This window comes from Lingula anatina, chromosome 9, assembly GCF_051362555.1.
Source record: "Lingula anatina isolate TDL-2025a chromosome 9, LinAna3.0, whole genome shotgun sequence".
NCBI classification, from domain to species: Eukaryota; Metazoa; Brachiopoda; class Lingulata; order Lingulida; family Lingulidae; genus Lingula; species Lingula anatina.
In genome coordinates this window covers 7,978,622-8,001,392 of record NC_141775.1, presented here as the reverse complement: position 1 = coordinate 8,001,392, position 22,771 = coordinate 7,978,622, and the positions used below count along the sequence as shown (strand labels likewise).

General features: G+C 35.8%; 3 protein-coding genes and 1 long non-coding RNA gene across 14 annotated transcripts in view; all 4 read right to left on the bottom strand.

The window, feature by feature from the left end:
* Positions 1 to 2,765: 2,765 nt before the first annotated feature.
* Positions 2,766 to 6,139, bottom strand: LOC106151020 (WAP four-disulfide core domain protein 18-like). The gene is made up of 3 exons (XM_086994806.1): positions 5,993 to 6,139; positions 3,675 to 3,726; positions 2,766 to 3,308 (listed from the first exon to the last, which is right to left on the bottom strand). The coding sequence occupies exons 1-3, from the start codon at positions 6,008 to 6,010 to the stop codon at positions 3,184 to 3,186; spliced, it is 195 nt and encodes a 64-aa protein (XP_086850932.1). The 5' UTR covers positions 6,011 to 6,139; the 3' UTR covers positions 2,766 to 3,183.
* Positions 6,140 to 6,530: 391 nt separating this feature from the next.
* On the bottom strand, positions 6,531 to 9,968 carry LOC106151026 (WAP four-disulfide core domain protein 18-like). The gene is made up of 3 exons (XM_086996443.1): positions 9,674 to 9,968; positions 7,541 to 7,592; positions 6,531 to 7,285 (listed from the first exon to the last, which is right to left on the bottom strand). Exons 1-3 carry the CDS (start codon positions 9,689 to 9,691, stop codon positions 7,155 to 7,157), a joined length of 201 nt encoding a protein of 66 aa, XP_086852569.1. The 5' UTR covers positions 9,692 to 9,968; the 3' UTR covers positions 6,531 to 7,154.
* A 1,190-nt stretch (positions 9,969 to 11,158) lies between these two features.
* Positions 11,159 to 12,946, bottom strand: LOC106151029 (uncharacterized). The gene is made up of 3 exons (XR_001237191.2): positions 12,774 to 12,946; positions 12,013 to 12,064; positions 11,159 to 11,648 (listed from the first exon to the last, which is right to left on the bottom strand). It is a non-coding gene; the product is annotated as an uncharacterized LOC106151029 (long non-coding RNA).
* A 1,117-nt stretch (positions 12,947 to 14,063) lies between these two features.
* The window catches only part of LOC106151033 (neprilysin-1), a 46,126-nt gene continuing 37,418 nt past the window's right edge, over positions 14,064 to 22,771 (bottom strand). For all 11 annotated transcript variants that reach the window (XM_086995097.1, XM_086995095.1, XM_086995094.1 and 8 more), the window contains 12 exons: positions 22,377 to 22,496; positions 22,034 to 22,132; positions 21,346 to 21,423; positions 20,778 to 20,881; positions 20,241 to 20,299; positions 19,870 to 19,921; positions 19,248 to 19,315; positions 18,668 to 18,798; positions 18,180 to 18,245; positions 17,786 to 17,881; positions 17,327 to 17,403; positions 14,064 to 17,008 (listed from right to left, as the gene is read on the bottom strand). In XM_086995097.1, the coding sequence (XP_086851223.1) occupies positions 16,909 to 17,008; positions 17,327 to 17,403; positions 17,786 to 17,881; positions 18,180 to 18,245; positions 18,668 to 18,798; positions 19,248 to 19,315; positions 19,870 to 19,921; positions 20,241 to 20,299; positions 20,778 to 20,881; positions 21,346 to 21,423; positions 22,034 to 22,132; positions 22,377 to 22,496 (1,050 nt within the window). In that variant the 3' untranslated portion in view covers positions 14,064 to 16,908. The remainder of the gene's footprint in view (positions 17,009 to 17,326; positions 17,404 to 17,785; positions 17,882 to 18,179; positions 18,246 to 18,667; positions 18,799 to 19,247; positions 19,316 to 19,869; positions 19,922 to 20,240; positions 20,300 to 20,777; positions 20,882 to 21,345; positions 21,424 to 22,033; positions 22,133 to 22,376; positions 22,497 to 22,771) is intronic.

The following is a 22,771-nucleotide window of genomic DNA, read 5'->3' as shown; positions in this document are numbered from 1 at the left end:
TCCAGCAAGAAGGTTAAGAGAGCTACGTTTTCATCTCCATTCTTCTGTCTTTTTTGCAAAGATTTCAGAGGTAACTCAAATGGTCTCATGTAGATATGGGTAGGTTTTGATGAAATTTGAGGAGCAATAACGAGCCAACCTAAAAGCGGTTAGATTGTAGCGGTGATCCGTGTTCCGGATTTTGATCCAACAACTTTTTTCGAAATATTGATAGGCCAATAGCCTTGAACTTCCACAATGATGTCCTATGATGTCAACTACCACAATGTACCAGTGCAGGGGGGGGGGGGGGGGGGGGGGAGGGGGAGGGTAATCATAACGATTCATTGTATATAATTGCAAGGAGTTTCAACAGAATGAATATTTGTCGAAACTCCTTGATAATGGGGGGTGGGTACTACTGGTATTCACTCAACACAAGCACGGCGCGTCAGCCTCCAAGTTTCATCTCCATTCTTTTGTCTTTCTGTAAAGATTCCTGAGATAACAGTTGTGAGAAGATTTTGATGAAATTTTGTTGATAGGTCAGAAATCAGCCAACATTAAAGTGGTTACAATGTAGTGGTGATCCGTGATCCGGATTACCATCTTGGTCCAAGATTTTTTCAAATAGAGGGCCTACTAAAAGGATTCTTCGCCAGTGACAGAAAGGGCAAATGACCTTGATTTGTGCAATGGATGTTCTCTCAACTACCACAATCTATCAGTGAAGGGCCCTTGCCGCTGGTCTGCGCTATCTGAATGCATTTTCCAGTATTCATAACGATTCATTATATATAATAAAGGGACTAAAACGTCATACATTGCTGATATTCACTCACGCGCCGCTCACTTACGCCCAAACTGTCCAGAGACTTCTTGGTAGAATTCACACAACATCACCAAGAACAAAACCTGCAAACAGTTATTTAATAATAATGAATAATAATACAAACATATATGAGCCTTAAGTTTAATTAAAAAGATGGGATACTCTAACATGATGTGATTTATTTGAACGCAACCTACATGTACTGTTATAACTACGGTTTAGCTTTAAAATCTGTATCCGCGAATATAAACATGCATGTAATTTTAACCTATAATTATTATAATTGGTAACCTCGTAAGTGAATTCAAAAAGATTAAATAGCACAAACTCGGATAACATTTTCCCCATACAATGTAATAAAATGTCCAAAAGGCCCAGATCATTCTCAAAAACAGGAACGAGACATTTTGAAAACCTGAGAATCATTTTATAGGTTCTCAGTGATTAAAATTGGCAGAACTGTTTCAATTCATTATTTTTCATAACGTGTTTCGTAACTTACCGCAGTTATTAGTTTCTTCATGTCCAGATTTCCCCTGTTATGCTATCTGCTACAAGAAGCTTTTGCCATTCGCTGCTTTGACTCATGTCCACTTGGCGCACTGTTTTCTTATTAATACGAAATCGCCATTGAAATATTGTTATATTTATTTTCTTACTTCCTCTAAAAAACTGATAAATGATCATGAATGTCAAACACGAAATTATTTAGAAAATCACAATGTGTTTACACGTAAATGTACATTGACAAATTACGGGGTCAGTGAAATTAGTAAATTGAGGCTTTTGTGATTTGATCGATATAACGTTGGGTTTTCACATTTATGTTTTGTCTTCACAACTACATGCATAAGAACCTAATACATGTAGTATTCTCCAGAAGCCTCGCAAAAATAACCACCCTTAAACGATGAATCATTTTTGATGATATGTAAAACAAATAATTTCCGTCAGTAAACGGATTGCATTTTTGTGATTTGCGTTTTCTCCGCCTCGTCCATCACTTTATATCTTCAAAGAGTATCCTCTATTTCCCCCTCGTGCCAAGAGACTCCTTAACTCCAGAGAAAATAAAAAGGGCATTAAACCCGCGAATGATTTATGCGAGTAAATCAAGTAAATTCTACAACATTGGACACGCAATCGTTCTTTGTTTTATATAAACAGAGACAAGGGAACAACCGGAATAACGGGACTGGGCCTATTTAATCACCTTGCATGATGTATTTCGATACTTTTCCTTTTTAGACCATCATTGTTCAAACGTTTAGTAGTTATGCAGTTACCCCGATAGAAGGTGTGCCCGCCCCATTTAGACTTTGCAACATTTCTATTAGGTGGGTAAAAATGGCACCGAACTTGGGATTTTCATCTCATACTTCAAAACCGCAATAAACCTCTCTTATTAAATATATAGCTTCTATCACATGAAGGCTTTGAATCTACAGCCTTTTTATGGGCATATAAATGAAAATAAAATACAGACATAACTCTAAAATCCAAGTTAAGTGGCTGTTTTTCTTGAAGCTCTCTTGTATTTTTTCTAGACACTTATTGTTTCTCATATTTATTACCTGGATCTGTTTAAGACCAGTCTTTTTTAAATATTTTGCGCACTTGATTTAATCTGATTTTTCTCATGTTTGATTTGCTAGTATGTTCAAGACCTGTTTTGAAAATATCACTGATATTTAGCCTTCATATTTTAATCTGTGGCAGTGTAGGCTGAGCAGTGAAGAATTTGATTGTATCATTTTGTATTATTTTCAGTTCTGACTTTTTCAAGGATGTCCATTTGCTACTTTGTTTAATATTTCTGTGGTGCTGAATAACAGTACTAAAACGCAATTACGGATTAAGTGTCTAGGATCTACGCCGAATAATCTCTCTTAATAAATTTAGTCAATTTTGTCTTATTGGTAGAAGATGATTAAAAATACCAAATGCCTGAAGATAATATTTTTGAACCAAATAGCCCATATTTATTTTATTTTTTTCTCTGCTACCTCTTGTGCACAATCTCAAAGGTAGAAAGGAAAATCTGAAATATTGGAAGTACCAGTATTAAGCGCATAATATATATTAGATGAAAGCGATGTTGCATTCAGCCATTTTACATAATCTTATAATGGAATCTTGTCGGGTAGCCAGTTAGAAGCTTCCAGTTATTTGATCGTGATTTTCCTCTTTTAATAAAATTGTCCAGTGTGGTCCCTGTTTTATCAATTTAACGAAATTGTTATTTCAAAAGACATTTTCCAGTTCAAATAATAATTCTCTTTTCGAAAGTGACGTCATGGTGGACATAGTTGATGCAGTTATTATTATTTTTCTTTGTGTCAGCGGCTTCACTCATGTCATCTCCCCATGCCTTAACAATTGACGGGTTTCATGCACACGTGACCACATCCATTTGAGCAGCACATCATTCCATTCTTAGCGCAATCATCGCAGTCCTCAACACAGGTACCAAATCCGCTTACTTCGGGACAGCACTCTATAAAGTATACAAATAGATTTTAATGGGATAATGCAGTGCATTCAATTAAGCGCATATGAATTCAAATACCTTCAAAGTTAAGGCACAGATCATGGACTTTACATCCAACTACATCAAATAAATTACTAGATAAATAAATAAATAGATGGAAAGCAGGCAATGTAGGGCACAAGTGAGTGAAAGAAGGACAGTATTAAAAATATACAGATAATGTAACGTTAAATAGCCCATCCGTTTTAAATCAACTCAGGTGTGAATACTGCTTAAGCATCACAGCATTATGACATTTTCGCTGTTAACTTTAAAGCCTGAACGTTTCTAACTTTTGTCAAACAAATTGGTTTTAATCTTTGTAATGCTCACTTGCTCCAAGCGCTTCCTCACAGGTTGCAAAAAGAAGGACCAACAACATTACCTGCAAAAAATAAGTTAATTAAAAAAAATCATGACAAATGACTTAAGGGATAAATAATGTAAACAAAATCCATTAACTATGCTCTCAATTCCGGTGTGTAAGCGTGTTGCCAAGGCTACCACCGGTTCACACTAGTATTCTGCACAATTTGTCTGTCAAATTTCTATGGAGGATATTATTCACTTGTTAACTTTTCATTTTGATGACATGATATATAAAAGCTCTACAAGTGGTAAGATCTACTGTAATCTGCGGTAGACAGGACAAAAAAGCGTTAAATCTAAAATTTCACAGTGCAGAGGAAGTGGGACAAGACAAATATGAAAATTGGTTTACGAGTGCCATCGACGTTGACTTTGAGAAAATCAGGAATTTGCATTGGCTGTTTTCTTTTATCAAACGGAAAAATGCATTTGCTGCTGCTTTGGTAAGTGTGAGAAAATAAAGTTTACCACAGAAAAATGTTTTTGTGCTCTAAATTACTAAATTTCTATGCTCTGAAATAATGGACTTTTTTTTTCTTCTCCTTAATATTAAATTGAAAAAGAAATAAAAAAATGACCAACACTAAAATGCAGCTGCAATGCTCGTTAAACATAATTTCTTTAAAAAAAAGTTTCCGACCCTGTTTACAGCTAGTCGCCACTACTAATCCAATTAAGCAATTTGGTGTAGCTTTAACTAAAAACTAGGATCCAAGATATCTCAGATCTAAGGTAATAGCTATCGATCATCATGCACAGCAGCAAAGCTACATTCAAACAGACACCATCGGTCTACGTGAATCGACCCAACTCTGCAGGGACTCTTGCTGACTGCAGTCAGCTTAACTGAATGACACGCTCTAAGTATATACATGTAGACCTACATGTAAAAAACAATAAGCTGGTGATAAGATGAAACAAGAGGAAGCGTGCCATTCATTTAAGCGTATTGCCGGAGTTGGATCGATCCACTTAGACCCCGATGGTGTTTATGGGAATGGGGTCGTTTGAAGAGTCCAAAAACCTCACATTGTGACTAAGCGAGGTCAATACTGAATGACAAAGAATGCAGTGTAATCCACGCTGTCTTGGTACCGACGGGGCTGTCTTTACAATGGAAAAATCATAAAAGTGCACATTATGTCAACAGAGAGTAATTAGTACTGTCACAGTGTGAATACAATATAAATCTAGCGATTTCGGATAACGTTGGGCACTCCTTCACTATTGACTACGTGTCAAACCGGTGCTGCTTTCAAATACGATCACTCACTTTAATGAAATTAGGTGTAAAAAGGGTAAATGTTTAAAAATGTCAAAAAACACACTATTTCAAAAAAACACATTATGTACTATGTTACATAATCTATGATAACGCGATGCGGGTATTGCAGCAACCAAAACCGTCAGCTTACATACAATGTTACAGTACTGATGCGTTGACTGATGTGACCTTATAAGGGCAGACACGCGAAGACCTATTTTTCAAGATTCACCTTGTTTGTGGTATTTTAAAAATAGAAAAATCTTAAAAACACATTTATTTTAAATTTGACAATGTCGACTTATTAAAATTTGACCGGATAGTTAAAATGGTAGTGGTTGCTCAGCTTTTTTTGGACAGTTTCCGAACCTCCGTCCAAACACACACACGTATGTACACACATGCACACAAACACACACACACACACACACATGTACACAGACATACAAACACACACACACTGCATAAGTTTTTGGGCCTGGTGACAACATCCCAATGTGGTCACATCGTCCTCTAACGGACCACCGTCTTCTAGTTCTCATTGCACTTAAGGTATTTGATATCAACGCAAACCGGAATACCAACCTTTCCATTTTGCTTAGGGCAACCTCTGCTCATACCACAAGTATGTGTCAAAATTTGAAATATACAGGTACCACTGAACTAGCTGAATATAAGAACATGGATACCCAATAAACAAAACCTGAACCAGCTTCTCTTTGTGACAATAATAACCAGCGTTCAAATACGTGGAAAACACAAGTCCGGACAGCGAGGAAAAATTCATATCCCCCTTGGTTATTAACAAATGGATGCGGCAAAAATATCTGTTTATAAACAGTTCCACATATAGAGTTTTCAATTGCAAATACATCTTTTTCATATTTTTAAAATCCCTCTACAGCCAATACATAAGCTTCTACCTAATTTTTTTCTTCGTCTCTGGATGTATGGTATTCTTGGACTAAAGTTAGGCCTATTGTCCACTGTATATTCTTGTAACCGCGTGATCACTTACCGCAATTATAGGCTTCATTACTGTATTTGCTTTTCGTCCTGGTGTTCTAGAGTCCTTTAAGACCTCTTGTCCCCAAACGCAAATAACGTTGTCCTTTCGTGAACGGCGCTATTTAATGCTGCTGGAAGATACCCGTATCACTAGATGGCAGCACTGAGACTGCATGTTTATTTGATGCAGAGCGTCATATTAAAGGGATGACAATTCTTTGTTTCGGCGGAAAAGAGACATTAAACGGAATTTTCTGGGGTAAAGGACCATATTCCCATGCTTTCCAGTGTTTATTGAATCACTTCTGACTTTCAAAGTAAGTCGATTTTTTAAAGTGTTGATTTTGTAATAATCTCGTTTTTCTCTTAAAATATACAGATTGTTTATAATTTTTAATTACGTTGATTGGATACACATGTACTTATATGGTAACATAAAAAATAGCTCTCACGCTGAATAATGCTGCATACATATCAACCAGAATTGAAAAATTAACCGATTTTGTCTTCTTGGTAGGAGAGGATTAAAAATACAAAAAGTCTGAAGATATTGTTTAACCATAAAGCCCATATTTATTCATCACTTCTCTGCTTCCTCTTGTTCACAATATAAAAGGTAGATATAAAAGATAGAATTGAAATATTGGAAGTACATAAACGATACGGTGTTGCATTCAGCCATTTCACAGAATATTTTCATCGAATCTTGTTGCGTAGCCAGTCCAGTATTTTGATCGCGTTTCTTCTCTTTAAACAAAAATTGTCTAATGTCGTCATTGCTTTAACAATTTAATGAAAATGCTGTTTTCTAATGCGTTGTCCAGATCAAATGATAAAATTAGTTTTGTCCGAACAATTTCGTTACCTGCTATCGCAGTCATAGGCCGATGCAATAAATCACAAGTTTCGATCACTATTAATAGGCTTAAAAGTTTTAAGCATAGAATGTGCAATACATATGATTTACCAACCAATCTACTTCAGTTTTGACAAAATGATGTCGGTGGTCTCCCTTTCAAGTAGCTATTGACTTAACCCCTTTGATTCAACACAATCTCCTTTCGCATGTGACGTCATGAAATAGAAATAGGTGACGCCATGATGTAGAAATAGTTAAGGCAACATTATTTCTAACTGTGTCAGCGTCTTCACTCGTGTCACTTCCCCATTCCTTAACAATCGACGGGTTCCATGCACACGTGGCCACATCCATTTGAGCAGCACAGTTGTATCCCAGTGCAATTACTATCCGCGGTGCAGCCCTCCCAACAAAAGCCAAAAAATGGCGGATCAGGACAACACCCTGGGAAAGCAAATACATAATTCAATTAATCATATTACCGATGTTGGGAGTAAACCATTGACATATATTTTGATATACATACAAATTGACAGATAATGTTTTAATTTCATTCGTTTCTAAACGCGCTTCACAGACTTGTGTCATTTTCGTTTAAAATACATAAAACGTAGTTGCAAGAAACATCTGAATGTGTGAACGTTTCGTAATTTTCGTTAAGCAAAATCTGATCGTTTTAATTATCTCTGAAATGCTCACATTCTGCAATGGTTTCCTCATGGGTTGCAAAAAGGAGAACCAACAACACTGCCTGCAATAAAAACAGAATAAATGCATAAATAAATAATGATAAATGAATTAATATAAATTAAATGGTAATAATTATTATAAAAAACTGTGCACTTACAGTTTGTGGATATGGTGCCAAAGCTACCATTAATCTTTTTGTGCATTTTGACCATAAAAAAATTTCGATTGCATACCAATCTTCGCCTCGTCTTTTATGCTTATGTATTTATACGACAACAACATGACCACGTTTAGTGGCAATACGCATGTGCAGAAAGTTCCGTTTATCAGGTTTTGAGGTAGAAGACGAGTTTTGCAACAACCCAGACTTTTGCTGCATTTTGAGTGGCCAAAGACGTGACAGCAGTCAGTTCCGGAGTTTCAAAGGGGTGATTAATTTTGAGAACAAGCGAAAATTAATGCGCGGGCAGATGTCATCCATAAAATTTAATCAGTGTGGCTTAACGCCAAACATGCTGGTAATATTGCGCAATGCCTGGAATCAACAGGTGCGGCTTTCGAATTACAGGCACATGTAAATGACTAGCCTTCATGAGATTAAGTTGAAAACGAAAAATAAAGCGAAAATGTTTAAAATACGAAACAAATCATGCATCTTACACATATTGTTTACGTACTGATATTGACCGGTGTGTCTTTATAGGGGAAGACATGTAGAACACTAAATCTATTTTTCAACATTCGAACATCCCTATCTTGTTAAATTTATCAAAAAATGGCACTATTTCTAAACTCAAACTCTAGAATGTCGAATCATTGAAATTTGACCGGATAGTTGAAGTTGCTGTAGCTGCTCAGCTTGTTTTTAACTGAATCCCAGTTGAACAGTGCCTGAACCCCTGTCTAAACACACACACACACATGCACACACACACATGTACCACACACACATGCACACACATACACAAGCACACACACATTCACACACACACACAGACACACGTACACACATGCACACACACATACATACATACACAAACACAAGTACACGCACACAGACACACGTACAAAACACACACACACACACTCACACACACACACACACACACACACACACATAAAAGAGTCAAGGACTGGTGACAGCCATGGTGACCATGCCAAACTGGTCAGTCCATGAAGCAGACCGGTCGATTCCGCTCAAAACACTTGGCAGGTTTTTGTTCCATACACTTAATTTTTCTTACACAGAGACGCGTTTAAATTGCTTTGGCGACCATTGAACGTCCTGTTCACATTTTTGATCGTAGAAGGGACGCAGACATGGAAAGGACGCTGTCCATGCAGTGTTAAGAAAGCTTACGGTACCCGATGTGGATCTCAAGGTGGATCACCACCCATTTCTCATACCACAGGCAAAAATTTAACATGTACCTTAACTTTAAAACCATGCTGCAAGTTACATGGATGTTCTTCCTTCGCATCGTGAATACCGGTATATTCTCATCGCTTGGGTTTACACGCTTGTGTATACGTGTATCCCCATATGGCTTCTCGTGGAGATCAGAGCAGTGTGGCAGCATGAGGAATATGCCCAACTTGCTTTCGTGTTAAAACCGCTTGTACATTGCTTGAACACGTGCGTGCATGCACACGCCCGAACATACACACACACACACACACACACACTACAGAAGAAGGGCACTGCATAATTTTGGGATTGGTTACAACATCCCAACTTGGGATCCCACCGTCTTCCATTTCTTAATTATTGCTCTTATGGTATCTTTAACGCTCACTTACGATTCTCAACCTGCCCTAGAACATAATGTTTTTCTCTTTTAATGAAAAATATTCTTAATCTGTTCTAGGACATCCTGAAGGACTTCCAAAAAACAGTTCTCGAACTGTTACATTACAGAACAACATTAGAACTGTTAAAAGATGCACCAAATGTTCTAGATGGATTGAGAGCCGCAAGTGAACGTTGACTGAGACAAATTTTCGCGGGGGGATACTACCCTCCACCCTTAGATAAATTTAAGGCTTCTAAATTAAAGGATTCTACCTTATTTTTCTTCTTTTCTGGATACATTGTGTCTCGGACTAAAGGGACTATCTATATTCTTGTATCTGATCACTTACCGCAATAATAGGCTTCATTTCTATACAGTAGTTGCTTTTCGTCTCGGTGTTCTAAAGTCTTTTAAGTCCTCTTTTTTACATACGTAAAAACGTTTTCCTTTCGTTAATCGCACTTTTAAATGCTGATAGCAAATACCCGTATCACTAGATAGTGTATAACCTGAGGACATTAAGGCTGTCAATATAATGCAAATATAGTCAAATTAAGCTCTACTAAGGCAAAGTTCACGCCTGGCATAGAAAGAACGACCCAAATGACGTAGGTAGAGGTGATTGTAATAAATCTTGTAACCTTGATCCACCAATTATTTCGATGAATTCGAACGCCTATCTTGCGTTGTCACACTCGTGTTCTGTTTTTACAGATAATAGCACTTATCTTCCACATTCCTCACACAAATAAATTGCCTATTTGTCAATTAAATTCCTATATGATGAGCAGGTTCTGCAGGTGAAACTTTGTATTTTCGTGGTTTTTTATTTTTGTCTCTTTAATTGACTATTATTTTAAGATTTACAAGTCATTTACAATGAAAAATTTTGTCTTTTACACACATTCATTGTACATCTCTGCCTTTTGACCATATGCCAAATTAGCTCTGATGCTGAAATATTTGGGCTTACGATATCAACAAGGATTGAAAATTCTTGTAACGTATAGAATGACAATTTGCATTTTTATTACCTCATCATACTCGTACTAGATGCTTTTATTCCCAAGTTACGTAAAAAGACAAAGTAGACGTAAATTTCGTTCGCCAACTTTGAAGGTCGCCAAAGCAATTAAGTCGTGTCTCAGCGTCCCTTGTGTGTCCTTTGAACGACCGAATCTAGATTTCTCCCACGAATTTGAGTTACTTGTAATTGCCGGTGTAACGTGACAGAGAGTCTCCCATGATAGAGAGTCCGCTTCCCATTCATCTGTACAGGTAAGCCTCGCCTTAGGGACCTTTCCCACAGATATTTGGATAGATCTATCTCCCTGGGGAGTCTCACTAAATTGCTATCAACTTAACCGACTTAAATGTCTGTCACGCCTAGTAAAGCTGTTAGGGGGTGAATATCTTTACCTCCTTGCTGATTCGGTAGGCTTGACAGACATTTAAGCCGGTTAGTTAATAGGAAATTAGAGAGACTCCCCAGGGAGTTGGACCAGATGGATCGATTTAGGCATGGGAACCCAATCTTAGATTTTGACCCACTTAGGTCAGGCTAACCCTAACCACTACAACTAAATGGAGGGTGGACTTTTTGTCACTTGTACCCTCAGTTTTGTTACATCTGACATTAAAATACTCGGGAAGCCGTCATGGAGATGAAAGCTGACAATATTGGACGAGGTCGTCTAAAAGTGTAATATTGAACTCAAAAGCAGCTTTATAGACCTTTATTTTTTCAACGCGTTACATTTAGTAGGCCACATAACTAAAATGACCTTAAAACAGTGATTTGTTGTTAAAGACTGATACATTGGCGCGGAATATTAGTACTCCATTAAAACAAAATTGAGTTTTTTGTGCGTACTTTAACTCTATCGCCGATGCCATTTACGCTTCAAATTATTTCTTTTATTATTTATCGTATCCAAAAGCCAGATTAAATTAATGGAATTCGCTTGGTCTGAAAAATTTCACCAGCTATCCTCGTTTTTTTTAACTTTGCGTTAAACAGGATTCTATATGAATTTTAACACCAATTTGACAGTGTAGTTGCTTTTGCTTTAACGTGGCACTAGCCTTTTTCTTCTCTGTTCGAAAGTAACGTCATGGTAGGAATAGTTTAAATGTATATTTTAATCTGTATCGCCGCCTTCACTTCTACAATCTCCTCTTTCCTCAACAACGTATGGGTACCATGCACAGACGATCACATCCATTGGAGCAGCACATTTGTTTGTCAGGGCAGTCAGCATCTGTACTGCAGGTGTCTGAGGTCGGCTCACAGGAACCATCCCCCGCCACATCAGGACAACGCACTAGCATATAGTAAATACAATAAAATAATTAGGATCACAATTGCAAATATGTTTCCGGATTGTCATGAGTCATCCTAGTACTGTATTAATTGTTTTATTTTCATTTTTCAATTTCTTTGTGTAGGCTAGGTCTCAATATCCTGAATTAAGTTATTTTAATGAAAATTATATGACTAATCTAGGGAACCAGTTAGTTAAAGAAGAAAAACAGTATGACGTAAAAAGCCTATTAATTTTGTCTCTGAATGCTCACAAATTGTATTTTCTTTTAAAGTGAATAAAATTTCGTTTCAAAAGGCCAAAATGTCTAAAAGTTTCTAATCTCAGATACAAAATCTATCTGTCTAATCTGTGTAATGCTCACTTGCTCCAAGCGCTTCCTCACAGGTTGCAAAAAGGAGAATCAACAGCATTACCTGCAATAATAAGTAAATAAATGAAAAATAAAGCTTAAAGTCTAAAGAGATAGATAATAGCCAAATGATGAGATCAAAACATACCATTCATTTTACTATTGTGCATGTGTTTCTAGAACTACCAGCGAATCAGTGTTCTGCGCATTTTCACAATCAAATTTCTATGTGGTATATTATATTAGTCCGTTGCTCAAAACAGCCTATTTTCAGGCCTCATAAACGAATTGGGCGTTTACTAGCATTACCCGCAGATCTTTTAGCACTAACGCCCATATAAAAAGGGACTGGTCTTAAATATTCTTTTCAAACTCGACGATGATCAGTTATTAAGATTTGATCGTATATTTGCTGTGATAAAAGGTATCCAATTTGCTTTCGTATGAAACCAGTTTGAACAATGCATGAACCCCCGCGTAAACGCACACGCACAAACACGCACACACACACAAACAGAGAGAGAGAGAGAGAGAGAGAGAGAGAGAGAGAGAAGAATTGAATATAATACAAACACATGTAGGTCTTCCTGTGGATCACCATCGCCACAGGTACACCAACCTTCCCTTATACCACAAAAATATGTCAAAATTTGAAATATGCCATCTGATAAGCTGAATATTAGAACAAGGAAACAGACAAGGCTGAAATTCTAGTATCTATGTCCTACCTGAATAAAATTATCATTATTTATACTCTTTAACTCTTCACTCACCGCACATACAGGCTTCATTTTTGTAGTTTCTATACCTTCGGGTTTTCTCGAGCCTTGGAATGGCCTATTGTTCTCAAAGATAAAAAACTTTTGTATTCAAAGCCGCTTTTATATGCTGCTGCTAAGACGCCTGATTCAATGACTTTTAACTTCGGCGCATTCATTTAACTATCAAGGTTGCGTGTTTGTTTCATGCGGGAGACAAATGCAAAAAATGGCAAAATAATTTCTACTAGGGCCTCAGGAAGACCGATCTGCAGGTCAAGAAGTTGTAAAGAACTCCTTGCGTAGATAGAGAAGATTTTGATAAAACTGGGAAGATGGTAAGATGGAATTATTTTGGTGATTTGAACTCTAATCTTGCGTTGCCACACTTGTTTTGTTTTCACGGGTAATAGTAATTATCTCGTAGACGGCCTGCGCAAACAAACTCCATATGAATAAAACAAAGTTTCTTAACAAACCCCCTACATAATAAACAATTTCCGTCAGTGAACCATTGGTATTTTTGTGTTTTATTTTCTCTTTTCCTCGTCAGTACCTAATCAACACTTCTGTATACTACGGTAGAAAGCAAAAATGACAAAACCGATATCTTTAACTCAAACTGTGACGAATTCGTTTAAAAGTGTGGTTTAAATTGTTATATTTCTTTTAAGTAATCAGACTTAATACTATCAAGTTGATTAAATACTATGTACCATGGTGACTCTAATGACCGCAATAGAAATACGTGCTCACACTGAAGTAGATACTACTCTTAGTATTGCGATAGTGATATCAATGAACATAAAATTACTGTCACGTATAGACTAACATTTTCCAAGTTTTATTGCGTCATTATCTCAAGGTTATGGAAAACATATAAAGAAACGTAATTGTTATTTGATAGTGAATTAAGTACAACGTCGTGTCTTGGTGTGATGTAAACAACTGGCACGCGCAACCGTTTCTCCAGGCAGACTCCTCACACCAACTCTCACCTAGGACTCATTTTAATGAAACTATGGCCGGATTCACAAACAGCTGATCCGCTGACTAGTTACAATGGATTTCCGCCTCTTTCGCGCACCATTCCATCAGGGGCAGAGCAATAATTCAATCTTGGCGTGCTTACAAGTGAGTGGCGCCATATTTGATCCGCGGACTGGTTAGTCCATGGGTACAATAGTTATGCATTCTGCCTGTCGCTCTATGAATATCGATCCAATTCTGCATGAATTCTCGCTGAATGCAATCAGATTAACACGCCTCCTCCTAACATAAAGCTAATGTCAAACAATTTGCTCATAAAATACAAAGAAATGTTTATTTCCACAAAAATACATCTTTTTTCACATAAAACATTATGACCATAGGCGATATATACCAGTATTAAGATTAATCCATCACATTCATTGTACACAGTTATCCCAGTCACATGTATACACAATACTAATACAATGTAATATATGTATGAACAATATAGTTTATATCAGTATTAATATGTTTTAGAATATACCTGTATTTATGGTATAATCAAATTTTAACATTTGTCAAAAATATACAAAGTACAGGGGGTGTATCCAGAGATATTTTCTGACAGTCTTCCACATTATCGTTATTGAACCATCCTCCATTTTTGACCTTCTTTCGACAGAAAAAATTAGATTCCCGTCAATGTAAACATCAATGTAAACAGAAGACGACCTCAATCCGCCCCTTGCTAAGGTAAACTATAAATAATTCATGCAGGCAGTGACAGTAATAATAATTAAGTGATACCAGAAATATTCGAAAGTATCAGAGTTTGTAGGAAAACATACGAACTACCGCATACATAAATATCAGCTGTAGCATGGGCCTTTCCAGTGCCTGAGAAAAAATTTTCAAAAATTTCCCACCATCTAACTTTCACCAAGAGTACAGATATTAATAAAAAAAAGAGTAAACACTTACACTCCCTTAAACTTTGCCCAATTTGGAACATTTCATACCAGGCCAGCAACATTCTATATTGCATATATTTTACATCAAAAAGTGTGTTGGGGGGGGGGGGATTTTTATAAAGGAGGAGATTTCCTGTCCTCTGCATTTATTCATATTTTTCAAAGCACTTTTTAAGTACAAACAATACCTTCCTGATGCAGGCAGAATATCTGCAGGTTTCTGAACCAATAAACTAAAACATTCTGTGCAATGGTCCCAAGAGAATTAAAGCATTAATAATTTCCTGAACCTGCTGTCTTAACTATCTCCCTCTATTTACAGGCAGGTCAGACCTCAAATATCTGTCAAATTCCAAAATTCTAAAGATTTTACTTAAATTTTCAAAATTTCATTAAAAAATTACAAATGAAAAATGTTAAGGTTATTCATATATGTTATCTGTTGCAAATGAGTGAAGGAAAATGTGTATAAATGTTTGCCAAGTTTTACCTAATAAAGCAAATCCTGAAAATGAATGAGGTAGGTAAAATAATGTGATTTCATTTAAAAAATCATCTTTTATCAGATCACAGCATTCACACTAGCAATTAAAGGATGGGGTGCTTTGGGCAAGCCCATAACCCCTCCGCCGATCCTTTGGACTCTCATCACAAACAAATTATGTTTTGGTACATAAAAAAAAATCAAGTTTAGCAACATACATGTAGTAGCAGGGTTAAAATGTACTCTGCTCATGTGTATTTCCCAATCATAAATTATCCTAAACCTTATATCTACCACTGAATAATAAATTGCACATCAAAATTTCACATATGCCATCAAGTGAAATGTATATATATGCTAATATGCATGTAGTTTTTATACAGCACAGTCCAGCAAATCTTTAATATATACTGGTATATACAATACAATTAAAACATCAAAATTTCAAAAGATAAATAATTTGTATTCAACAACCATGAAAATTGAAAAAAGATCTCTAATTGCAATGGCCCACAGTTTAGAGATAAAAATAGATATACCCCAAAATTGATCAATACAAGGTAATGCATGTACTTATGACAAATTAAGCATGTAAGTTCTAGATATAATAAGGTTCTTTTACATGTCTGTTAAATAGAGCAGAGCCAACTTCACCTTCTTTCATATTTCTCAAAACAATAAATAAAAATAATATATTAAAAAATATTGGAATGGAAAAAATGCCATTCAAGAAGGAAACCACTTTCCATGTCATGAATTTCCCCCATTTTAAACCCTTATACAAACCCGTTTACTTTCCTTTCTTCAATACAAAAGAGAAAATTTTCCAAAAGGAGGTAAATTCCCATCCTTATTTTATACTGTATCAATCAGCAAAGTCTTTTCATAAACCACATAATATCAACAATATTACAAATATCTTGGGTACAATTGCAACACATATTTCATTCATTTTCCACTACTCTAAATATTATACACTAAGAGAACATGAAAGAAAAAATAAATACCAAAATGTGAAAAACCTCCTGTATCACATTACTTCAAATCATCAATATTAAACTGAAAATTTATGATCTTGCTCTTACAAATTGTTTGATATCAAACTAAAGATTTTTTTCCTTTCCTCTTAAATGCATGCATATATAATAATAATAATAATCATCATAATCATAAGCCAAAATTCAAAGCATATTAGCTTGTAGTATTAAGATACAATAACTATTCTATTTAAATAAGTAAAACATAGATGTTACAGTACATATAATAAAATATTCTATTATCACTGTCTACATTTTGCACAATACAGTTATTTCTCAAAGGAAAAAAGTCCAAAAACAGCAATGACATTGCCAATTTCAGTGAGAATTGTTCACAACTTCCTCAACTTAAAAAAGCAATTTTTACTAGACCGCAGTTATATTAAAATTTAATTTCTAAAGAAGACCCAGCAAGGCTAAGGGTGGTATTGTAAGGCATCCCTTACTGGCAAACTAAAAACATCAACACTGACCCTTTACTATAACAGCATTTCAATAAACACTTTCCTGGCTGTACATACAAAGTGTTACACAGGATACTTCTCTTGGATTAAAATCTTTCAAACTTAAAACCTTTCATTCACACATACTTTCTATCAAAAATGAACTTCCTTGAATCCTGCACATTATGTTCAATTTTCTTTTTAAACCCTCCTGACCCTCCTCCGAGCCTGTCCAGCCCCCCCTCACCACACCTCACACTTGTGGACTGGATTCATCACACTGCCCACTGGGCAGTTATATGCCTCAGCAAAGTACAGGGAGTTGGACAGGGGAACTCTCACCCTAGGAGAACAGAGACAAAGTTCTGGTTACTTAAAAAAATAATTTAAGTAAATGAAAAATGAATACTAAAAGATTACACCAAGCACTTTTTTTTTCCTTTTTAAAAAATTATTCAGGCACATGAAACAATTTTTTCAGTCTTTGGGCATAAAGTTTCATTGAAACTGACTAAAAACAATAAGAGGGAATGACTAGCAGACAGCAAATGGGCCACATGTACTGTATCTGAATCAAGTGCACTACTGCAACTTAAGTTAATTTATGCTGCCATTGGGGAATGGGATTTGAGCAATTAAAAAAAACCACAGCACTTTCTACCTGATTGGTCCTGGACTGTGCACTGATGTCCTTATCTTGTGCAAAGCTTCTTCATCCCTCATGGTACCACACCAGATCTGGAACCAGTCAGTATATATATATATATATATATATATATATATATATAGAGAGAGAGAGAGAGAGAGAGAGAGAGCGCGAGAGATTCTTAATTACAATTTGTACCTCTTGAAAATAGTTTTACAACTTGTATTATACTAGTACACAGTGTGTGTGAAGAAACTAGAGAACCTTCAAAAATTGCCTTAAAAGGAAATCAGAGAAAGACAGAAACACCAAGCGAAGGGTGAGAGATTGGTTACAGGTGTTAAGTCTCCAAGTGCTGCATGCAACCTTTAAAGGGACATCAGTTCATAGAATTTTGACCTTCTAAAATCTTCATATTTAAATAAACTGTACAGAATTTTAGAATCTCTCTAGAGCATAATTCAAGCAGCATACCTGGGCATAATTCAAGAAGAAGAGCTGGTTATGATCGAGGTTCAGTCCTGGTAGTCTCTGTTCTTCTCCATTCTTGGCAACCCAGCTTCTATATGCCTGGATAAAGTAGGAGGATGAGAATTTCAAAGCAAGCAAACTATATTATTATAATTGCTGTTACTGTCCATGGAATTTAGGTCACAGATGTGAGTAGGAATCTTAACAGACTGAGTGCTTTCTTTCATTAAAATGCATTTGAAAAATATCAAATTTAGAATAAAAAATTATTTAAAAATAATTAATTCCATTTGAATTCAATTCATCATTTTTATACTGTTTCTTTTTCAATGAAAAGAAAAGAAAATGGAAAGTTCATTTCAGGCATTAATTCACAAGTAGGACACCATTCACCCACCCTGAATGCCTCCTTCAATCCACCATTATCTGCTATGTTCTCCCCCTCTGTATTCTTACCATCAATCTGAAATCCAAATTAAAATCATATTAAAATGAAGACCATTAAATACATATCATCAGGCTCATGGCGTGGGAGGGTGGGTGGGGGTAGGGGGTCCAAAAGAACCACACTTTTTGCTGAGAAAAGGTCCCCTCAGAGTAAGTTTTATCCAGGTACACGAAAGCTTACAGGCCTGATCATTTTGTTAAGTTATTTAAGTGAATGAATGACTTATACATATATCTTCAAACAAAGGTAACAAGGGTTAACCACTGACAAGATGGAATGTTCAACTTCTTTTCATTTGAGGTTTTATCCTCAAATTATCATAGTATTTCTAATATTGTCAAATTCTTGGCAATATATAATAATCACAGTTTTCCTTATACTGTCAAATTGATATTAATAAAATATGTAGGTATCAGTAACTGTGAAGTTACACATACATTCATGTTAATTTGCTCCAGCTTGTACTGTGAGTACTGCTCTGTCATGCAGTCAGCTTTCTTGCGAAATTCATTTATTGTCTGATTGTCCATCCAGTGCTTTAAGTTGCCATTTTTGTCAAACTGCCTGCCTGTAAAAATATAATACAATGAGTTCTCAGCTAGAAAAATATGTGGCTAAGAGCTAAGACAGTTTTTTCAATATACATGTACAGTATGAGGACCCTGCATTATTTGATACCGGACTATATACACTGTACATCTAATAAGGGTGGAATCAATAACACACACACACACACACACACACACACACACACACACACACACACACACACACATTTACTGAGGAAATGCGTAACGTATAGTAATGAATGTAATTTTTTAGGTACATTAACAGGCTTTTTTCACGAGTTCTTATTTTTACTATAGAGGAGCATGGTGGCAATATCAGGACTCCCTCTTGCTAATGGTACTAACTAAAAATTTATTGTTTCAATTTTACAGGCAGGACACAGTGTGCTTTTCATTAATATTAAAAAAAATATTGCCCTTGCCTCTCAATTTAAGATTTAGTTCATACCTTTATCATCAAATCCATGTGTTATTTCATGTCCTATGACTACACCAATACCCCCATAGTTCAAGGACCTGAAAATGTAAGAGAAATGCAAAATAGTCTATAAAAAAGATGTGAAGGGAAATATGCTTAATCAAAAAGTGACCCAGCACTAGCAAGTTTAGTCATTAAACAATAATGATAAGTCTGAGGAAGTGAAAAAGGTGTGAGAAGTTTGAAAAAGTGTGTTAGGTATGAGAAGTTTGAAAAAGTGTTAGGTGTGATAAGTTTGAGGAAGTGTGTTAGGTGTGATAAGTTTGAGGAAGTAGGCAGGGTGTGATAAGTTTGAAGAAGTGTGTTAGGTGTGATAAGTTTGAGGAAGTGTGTTAGGTGTGATAAGTTTGAGGAAGTGTGTTAGGTGTGATAAGTTTGAGGAAGTGTGTTAGGTGTGATAAGTTTGAGGAAGTGTGTTAGGTGTGATAAGTTTGAGGAAGTAGGCAGGGTGTGATAAGTTTGAAGAAGTGTGTTAGGTGTGATAAGTTTGAGGAAGTGTGATACAGCATACACGCTATATTCACAATAAACCATGCTGTAACTATAGTGTACTAGTTTAAACAGTTCAAAAGAGAAACAAAATCATTCTTACTTTGGAAAAGTAGAACTATAAAACCGAGGTTGTAAAATTCCAGCTGGAAAAACTGAAATACAAAATAATTAATACAGATAAACTGGTCAATATACTCATTTACAATCTCTGTGACTTAAAATGTGTCAAAGTGTTACAGACATGCAAGATAAACTACATGTAGTATGATAATTTTAATGGCATTTTACTACATTAAGCAAAAAAGTAGCTGCAAAAAATATAAAAACTCAATCTTGTGACAGTACTTTTGTTACATAAGACACCTGGTCCCTATTTTGTTACTGAAGAAACGGAACAAGAAAACATAACATACATAATGAGGAATAAGAAAATATTAAATTTGCTTTAACTTATAAAAGTACAGCATTTACCAATGTCATTTTTATTCGGGTTGTAGAAAGCATTCACGACAGCAGGGTCCTGTTCCCATCTGAAAAAAAAAAAAAAAAAAGAAATTTTGCGAGACACATCAATCCATATAAATAATAACTGTATTCATCTTTCAGTTATAACTCAGTTCTAACATTTACTTATGAATATCTGACAAATTGCCCAAGTCATGTACACACTTCTTCATACAGAAGTGACAGTGCATATTTTTCACCTTTGGGAAGGGGCAGTGGTTGGATCAATCCCCACTATGTGTTTGAGAATAGGAGGAGAGGGGGGGGTTGGGTTTTTTGTTTGCCAAATTGGATTGGTGTTGGTAATTCAAGATCTTTTAAGCTAAATCCAGTAGCACCATCACATTTCGGAAAAATGTCACAAATATATCTCAACAAACACAATGTTAATTAGAACACCTCCTTTACTTACATGTCAAGTGGCATTGGCTTGCTTAACTTGCTGACAATCTTACAAGTATATCTCAACAAACTCAAGGTTGGCTAGAACACCTCTTTACTTACATGCCAAGTGGCACAGGCTTGCCTAACTTGTTCACAATCCTTGTGGCCAGAAATTCTTCCACTTTCACCAAGTTTTTAAAGTACTGATCTTTTTTAAAGTCAAGCTGTAAAGAAGAAGGGAATTGGCTTGAGATATAGTAGGTACTTCAAAATGGATATAAACAATGTAGGGCACTATCAGTTTATCTTAGATAACTGAAAGTAATCAAAGAAAAACTTCATGGATCTCCTGGTGAAAAAATTCCTGATTAGACATAATTTCCTGGTGAAAATTTCCTGGTTAGATAAAAGTGCACTCCAATCATGTAATATATTTAAACACTAAGCAAACAAATGTTAGACACAGCTAGGTAATTAAAGCATTTACCAGACATCTTCAAATCTTATCATGATTCCTGGATTTACTGGCTTATCAATGGGCACTGCTGGTAGCTATACAGTGCAACATGAATTCTAATTTGTTGTTCAGTGTTTTCCAGGGTAAGACTCAGAATAAACTATAATGAGTATGAAATATTCTAAGAATTTTCACATATCACCTTTTTAAGGTATTAAAAGTATCAATTACCCCTGTGTATATATTATCCAGCTCAGTGTTGTTCAGTATGTATTCCGGGTAGCCAATCCTTTCATTCATTGCACTTGCCTGTAAACGAATAAAACATGATATGCCGTTCTGAAACACTGAAGAAACATACTGTATGAGTGAAGAAAAAAAGATACATTCCTTATAAGAATACACTGCATTACAGGTGTGCCGTGATCATGCAAAACATGCAAGTTATTCAGTTAAGTGATTGCTCTCAGCAAGTCTTCAGTCAGATCTGCAAAATTGGATCCATCTAAGTAGAGCAATGGTGTCTATGCGAATGGGGTCTTTGTTTTGGCACACCCAAAAAATTAAAATCTTCAGCCAAAAAATACCATGCCAGCCTATGTGACTTCTGACAGGTGACAATGTCAGGCAGTTCTGACACCTGCCAATGTGTTATTGATTTGATGAAAATATCAAATTTGTTTCATTTTATCACTTGACATTTTTAGGGATGACAAATAATAATGTATTGAAAATGTGCACAAAATTTCAATTCAAAAGCTTGTGAACTATTGAAGTAATTGAACTTTGAACTTAGTAACATTTTTTTAGTCACCCTATAAATATCCCAGCAAGGAAAAAATGAACATTGCATGTTACTACACTGTACATCTAAAGTAATCACCAATTAAATCTATTTATATATATATCTAATAGTCACCTTCGCTATGGCATATTCCTTAGTGACATCATCCATCCAGTCCGTTTCCCTCAGTAGATCCTGGAAAGCTGCCTTTATGTTATTAATCATTTCCGTTGCCTGAAGATGACAATAAAAATAACAGAAGATGTGAGGTCATGCACAATTAGAACTTGGTAGTGATAATTAAAGATACCAGGAATAGGTGAATGGGAGTGCTGATTTGTTTTTCAACTGCATTCATTTTTATTATATAGGAAAATGTTAATTACGTGTTGGAAAATGGTAAACGTGGGCACATAAGTGTTTCTGCCAAACAAAGTCAGCAATGGCAATATTTGCAAGCTAAGTGGTGTTCACTTACTGTGTCTTTACTCTCTTTCTTGAAATGTTCTCTCACAAACAAAGCTCCCACGGCCATACCCATACGCTCGTTGGCATACTCTACACATTTCTGCCAGCGCACTTTTTCTTTAACTACACCCTAATAAACAATAAAGAACAGTGATAAAGGGATATGGTTCTCAATGAAACTATTGCTCTACATAGTAACATAACACATTCTTCGAGAATGTTGCTGAATGCAATCAGTTTTACAGATTAACACAACTCTTCCTGGCATTGAAAAGAAAACAGAAAAGCTGATTGTACAAATGGGTTGGAAACAAGAGGAGGAATGTTAATCTGTGAAACTGATTGAATTCAGCGAGAGTTCCTGCTTGTGTATTTGGCTCATAAATTAGTTGATGACTCTGTATT

Excerpts from the sequence above, each read along its gene's own strand:
- LOC106151020 (XM_086994806.1), bottom strand. Across the intron at positions 3,309-3,674 it reads TGAGGAAGCGCTTGGAGCAA|AGTGCTGTCCCGAAGTAAGC; the intron begins GTGAGCATTACA and ends TATACTTTATAG.
- LOC106151026 (XM_086996443.1), bottom strand. Across the intron at positions 7,286-7,540 it reads TGAGGAAACCATTGCAGAAT|GGTGTTGTCCTGATCCGCCA; the intron begins GTGAGCATTTCA and ends TTGCTTTCCCAG.